General features: G+C 22.3%; 1 protein-coding gene across 1 annotated transcript in view; it reads left to right on the top strand.

Annotated features, from left to right (window-relative positions):
- Nucleotides 1–6,633, top strand: part of LOC117169087 (transcriptional adapter 1-like) — a 27,714-nt gene that overhangs the window by 16,601 nt on the left and 4,480 nt on the right. Inside the window, exon 4 of the mRNA XM_033355205.1 lies at nucleotides 684–1,036. Within this exon, the coding sequence (XP_033211096.1) occupies nucleotides 684–1,036 (353 nt within the window). The remainder of the gene's footprint in view (nucleotides 1–683; nucleotides 1,037–6,633) is intronic.

The raw sequence follows: 6,633 nt of genomic DNA, 5'->3' as shown, positions 1-6,633 counted from the left end.
TTAAATTGAAAATTGAACTATTCAAGTTTTGTTGGAAAATTTATGTTTTTAATTGTTGAAAATTTGTTGTTTTTTTTTAGAAATTAATCCTCTTGGTTGAACATTAATTTTTTCAACTGAAAATTAAACCATTGAATTATTGGTTGGCAATTTATTTTTATTTCAGTTGAAAATTTATGTATTTTGTTAAAAATACTTCTTTTATTGAAATTTATGTTTTGTTTTTTATTCATATTTTTAGTTGAAAATTGATCAGTGTGATAAAAAGATAATATCTTTGGTTGAAAATTGAACTATTTATACTAAAGAAATGTTAGAATTTTGGTGCTAATATATTTAAAAATATCCAGTGATATAAGTTATCAAAGCTTTCTAAATTCAAGCATATTAAATCCCTAGAAACTGAAAAAAAAACATTTTGTATAATTAACTCGAGAAGCAAATAGAAGGAAATATTTGCATGGCTCCGTACATTTTCGTAATGGTCCGATTTCTAAACATCATACCGAATTTTCAATAAAATTGTGTCTGCATCTAGTCATAGCAAAAGGATTTTCCTTTTTAAAATAAATTTTAATAATTTTTTTATCAAAAGAATATTTGTTTATTTCATTATTCATATATTTATTTACCATCTGAAAAATGTTCTCTGCATAAATATGATTTTTGTTCTGCTTTTGCAGCCAGCCGATATATACGTGGAAGTTTTGAATCAAACTTCATCTCCAGTTGGTGATGAACCAATAGGAGCGAATCGCTCAAGTGCTCAGGAACTCGTGCTTCCCGATCGAACCTTTGTTTTAGCAAGACTGATGCTTGCAGCATGGGAAAATAATATGGACGGAGCTGAGGAGAGCACGGCACACATTATTATAGCTGCGACGCAAATTTTTCTCAAGAATATAATCCAAGCAATTGTCACCAGAAGAAAAGGTTTCAAGGTTCGCGATAGAAGATTTATTTACGACATCGGCGAGCCAGTACCGAGTTCATGGAAAAGAAACACAAATTTTCTCTCCCAGAGTAACATGTTTAAGTAAGAACATTTCTATTCTATCAAGATTAATTTAAAATAATTAAAATCTCAGAATCCATAGACCAAAATGCTATAAAAACATGGGGAAAAAAGGAATTCTTTTGAATAAAATTCTGTATAGATAACATATTGAATTCAGTATGAAATATTTTAAATTTCTGAGATTTTAAGTCAAAATATTTTACATTTTCAACAAAATACTCTATTTTTTAAACAAACATTTGAGAATGGGATAGTACAGTTTTTAGTTAAAAATATTAATTTACAATTTATAAAAATAGAATTTTTAACCAAACTTTTGCATTGGAAGCCAGAGATTGAACTTATAAGCAAAAGAGACGAATTTTTAACAGATTAGTTAATTTTCAATATAGAAGATTAATTCTTCTACCTTAAAAGACTAATTTTCAACAACAAAAAAAGATTTAATTTTTTAGTTAAAAAGTCGAATTTTTGTTGGAAAATTGTTGACTGTTTAACCGAAAAAGATAAATTTTCAATTAGAAATTTAATTTTCAAATATGGTGGCCGCTGGACCGAAAAACCTGGACAACCGAAAATATAATGAGACCGAGAAAACCAGGAAATGACAGTGAACCGTTTTTTTTAAATAATATGTTGAATTGTGATTTTTATAAATGATTATATCATTTAGTTTAGAATACTTAATTTCAAAAATCTTTCACTTAAAAAATTTTCCATTTTAATTTAAAGATTTTTAAAGTGCAGGTTTGAAGGCTTAAAAAATTAAAAATTAGAAGCTTCTAAAATGGAAGATTTTTTAAATAAAAATCAAGGTGGTCGCCGGACCGGGAAACCAGGAATTTTACGAATTTTCAGATGAAAAATCTGTCCAAGTTCGATTTTAACAGTTTTTTAAATAATTAAAGTGCAGTCAATATAAATAAATAAATTATTTTTAAAATGGATCTGTAACTGTTTTAATCCGAAAGTCTTGATAAGAATTGCAATTAGTATATCATTTATTACGATAATTTGATTTTTAATCAAAATTTTCATGATTTATTAATAAAATATTTTAAATTCAGAGTTTCAGATTTTCCTTTATATTATTTTTTATATTAAATTTAATAAATAAATTTATTAATATATTATTTATATTCATTGGTTGAATCTAAATTATTTAATTTTAAACCCATTTAATTTGAAATTTCTTATTGTAGAAAAAGAATAAGTATTTAATATTTAGCAATATTTCACTGGTCATTTAAGACGAGCAAATTGAAATCAAAAATTTAAAAGTAAACCATTTTAAACTGAATCTATAGAATTTCATTTTCAATTTTCCTAAGAATCTTAAGAATTTTTTGTTTTTAATTGTTTTGAAGCCTTTCACAATTCTTTAAAAAAATCTAAATTTTTTGTTTGAAATCTGCAAAAATCTAAATTTTATTTTAAAATCGGTTGTAAGTATTTGAAATTGTTTCAAGTTCCAAATTTAATTCGAATCTTTTTAAAACTTCTAAATATCAAATATTCAAATTTGAAGGACTTTTTTTTAATGTGCAGGATTTTCTAAAAGTTATAGAAAAAATTCCATTCGTTTAAAAATATAATTAAAAGTTCCGAAAAAATGCAAAAATTATTTTGAATTTTTGACAAATTTAAAACCACTTCTAGATTTTTCAAGATTTTGAAATAAAATTTTAAAGCGTGTGAAGAATGCCTAGACTATTTAAAATTAAAATAATTTAACTTCTAATTTAAGAATTGTTAAGTTTAAAAAATTATTTTTCAATTTTTAGTGTGTCTAGTTTAAAATTACTTAAAATAATATAATTTAAATATTTTTTTAAAGTTCATTGCTTGATTCTTTAATTAAGAGTATTGAAAATGTTAACGTGGATTTATATTTTTGGAACTTAATCTGAATCTTTGAACTCTATAATTTATAAAAGTTCTAAATTTTGCAGTTTACTTGAATTTCATTTAACATTGTTTAATTGAAAAGTGTTAGTACCTTCCATTTTGTACGTATACATTTTTGAGCATTTAAATACACAAATTTTGAATTGAAAAACTTTAAAATTTCAATTTTAAAACTTTGAAATTCAAGAGTTCCACTTTGAATGCCTTAATTTTTGGTTTATTGTTTATTACTTTAAATGGAATTTTTTTTAGAATATAGTTTTTTTTTAATTTTATTGAACAAGAAGCGTAAATTTCAACCAAATAATTGAATCGTCAACTAAAAATGATATCTTTTCATTCACAAAATGGAATAGTTACATTTTCAATTTAATAACGTAATTTTTGACGAAATAAACGAAGTTTCTAGAAAACAGTTAAATTTTTCAAGAAAAAAAATTTTTTAAATAAAATTATGCATCTTCAACTCAAATAGTGAAATTTCCAATTTAAAAATAAATTTTCAACCAAATAAATGCCATTTACAAAACAAAAAATTAATTTTCAACCAAGCCTTTGCAGTATAAACCATTGATTGAACTTTTAAGCAAAATAGACGAATTTTTAACAAATTAGTTCATTTTCAACGATGAAGATTAATTGCCTACCCAAAAAGACTAATTTCCAAATAAAAAAAAAATTATTTTTCAAGCTAACAAGTCGAATTAAAAAAAAAGCAGTTGAGCTTTTAACAGGAAAATATGAATTTTCACCAAGAAAGTTAATTTTCAAACCAGAAGATGAAGTTTAAAATATAGAAAAAAATTATTATAAAACCAGAAAAGAAAATCATTAAATTTTTAGTTAGAAAATAAAAATAAATAAATAAACATTTTAGATCTACAATCTAAACATGAATTTTAAAAAAATGTGTGCAACTGTCAACCAAGAAGATTAATTTTCAACCAAGTAATTGAATCGTCAACTAAAAATGATATATTTTCAACAAAAAATGGAATAGTTACATTTTTAATTTAAAAAGTTAATTTTTGACCAAAAAAAGGAAGTTTCAACAAAATACTTAAAATTTCATTAAAAAAAAAGGAATTTTCTACCAAATAAATGCCTTTTCAACAACAAAAATTGAATGTTCAACCAGACGTTTGCATTTGAAGCCAAAAATTGAACTTTTAAGTAAGATAGGAGATTTTTCAACAAATTAGTTATTTTTCAACAAAGAAGATTAATTTTTCTACCCAAAAAGGCTAATTTTGAACAACAAATATTTATTTTTTCAACCTAAAAAGCAGATTTTTTTTAAATTGTTGACTTTTCAACCGAAAAGGATGAATTTTCAACCAGAAATTTAATTTTTAAACCAAAATGATACATTTTTAAATAGTTCAATTTTGAGTTTAAAATTAATTTTCAACGTAAAGCATCAATTTGTCCAAAAAATAGTTACATTTTCAATCAAATAGATGAATTTTCAAATAAAATTTTACATCTCCAACCCAAAAATTAATTTTTAACAAGTTTGAGCAACGGTCAACCAAAAAGAGAAATTTTAAACAAAGTAATTGAATCTTTAAATAAAAATGATAAACGTTCAACCAAAAATAGAGTAGTTACATTTTTAATGTAAAAAGTAATTTTGACGAAAAATAACGAAGTTTCTACGAAACAGTTAAATTTTTCAATAAAAAAAATTACTTTTTAACTAAACTTAGGCATCTTCAACTGAAATAGTTCAATTTTAAAATAAATTTTCAACCAAGAAACAAAATTTTTTTAATAAAATATTTACATTCTCAATCAAAGAAATCAATTTTCAACTAAAAAAAAGCAAATTTTAAACGAAATACTTGATTTTTTAACTAAGTAATTGAATTTTCAACCAAGAATTTCCAATAAAAAATGGAATATTAACCTTTTCAATTTAAAAAGTTAATTTCTTACAAAAAAAAGATGTTTCAACAAGATAGTTACATTTTCAACTAAATGAATGAATATTCAACTAAAGAGATACATGCCTATGAAAAATAAATTTTCAGTAAAGAAGTGTTACTTTTAACCAATAAGATTTATTTTCTACCAAAAAGGTAAATTTTAAATTAAATACATGCATTTTCAACAAAAAATGGAATATTACGTTTTAATTTTTTTTAACAATAACTTTTTTACGCCAAAAATAAGTTTTAAACAAAATAATAGCTAAGTTTTAACGAAAAAATTTAATTTTGTACTAAAATTATGCAATTTTATCTGAAACAGTTAAATTTTCAACGAAAAAATAACAATTTTTCGATAAAATAGTTACATTTTCAAGTTAAGAAATGAATTTTTAACTAAAATGATACATCCCCAACAAAAAAAAAATGAATTTATAGCAAATTAGTGTAACTTTCAAACTAGGAGATTTATTTTCGGACAAAAAAAGCACATTTTAAACGAAATACATAAATTTCAAACCAAGAATGGAATATTTACATTTTCAACTTTTAAAAATAATCATTTTTCACGCAAAAAACGAAGTTTCAACAAAATAGTTAAATTTTTAATAAAAAAAAATAATTTCCTATCAAAATTATGCATTATCAACTGAAGTAGTTAAATTTTCAATTTGACAATAAAGTTTCAACCAAGAAACAACAAGTTTCCAATAAAATGGTTACATTTTCGCATTAAAAAGTTAATTTTTTACGAAAAAAATTAATTTTTATCTAAACTTACATTTTCAACAAAAATAGTTAAATTTTCAATTTAAAAATAAGTTTTCAACCAAAGAAATGAATTTTCAACTATAAAACTATAAAAAAAACATGTTCAAGAAAGTAGTTCAACTATTAAACAAGTTGTTGAATTTTCAACCAAAAATATGAAATATAAAATTATGATTTAAAAAAAAAGAATTTTTTTTTAACAAATAGTAAAATTTTTTACTGAAAAATATATATTTAAAGTTAAAAGCAAGTACTATTAAGTAATATTAACTAATTTAATATTTTAACCGAGATCATATATTCACAACAACAGCAACAACAAATTTCAACCAAATATATGAATTTTCAAGCAGATAGTAGAATTTTCAGCTAAAAAAGATAAATTTTAAATAAAGAATTGAATATTTAAATTTAAAAAATTAATATTCAACCTAAAATGAAACGAATATTTAATAAAATAGTTGAATTTCCAAACAAAGATATGAATTTTCAACCAAAAAATTAAATTTTTTAAAAAATAATTCAATTTTCAATCAAGTAATTTAATTTTTGACCAAGGAGGTGTTTTTTTTTAAATAATAGCTGCATTTTCAACATCATTTTTAACCAACCGAGATGAATTTCGAACCAAAAATTTAATATTAGACTTTTCAATAACAAAATCAATTTTTAATTAAAAATAGGTGAATTTCCTTATTGCTTTTATTCATTTAGTTTTGTTTTTGATTTAAAAAAAAAGAGAAAAAGATGAAGTATCGTGAAAACAGGGGATTCATATTACATGAATCATATAATAGAATATTTTTTAACCGAGATCATATATTCACAACAACAGCAACAACAAATTTCAACCAAATACATGAAATTTCAAGCCGATAGTAGAATTTTCAACTAAAAAAGATAAATTTTAAATAAAGAATTCAATATTTACATTTTAAAAATTAATATTCAAACTAAATTAAACGAATCTTTGATAAAACAGTTTAATTTCCAAAGAAAGATATG

The sequence above is a fragment of the Belonocnema kinseyi genome, chromosome 3, assembly GCF_010883055.1.
Source record: "Belonocnema kinseyi isolate 2016_QV_RU_SX_M_011 chromosome 3, B_treatae_v1, whole genome shotgun sequence".
NCBI classification, from domain to species: Eukaryota; Metazoa; Arthropoda; class Insecta; order Hymenoptera; family Cynipidae; genus Belonocnema; species Belonocnema kinseyi.
This window is presented reverse-complemented; position numbering and strand designations above follow the sequence as displayed.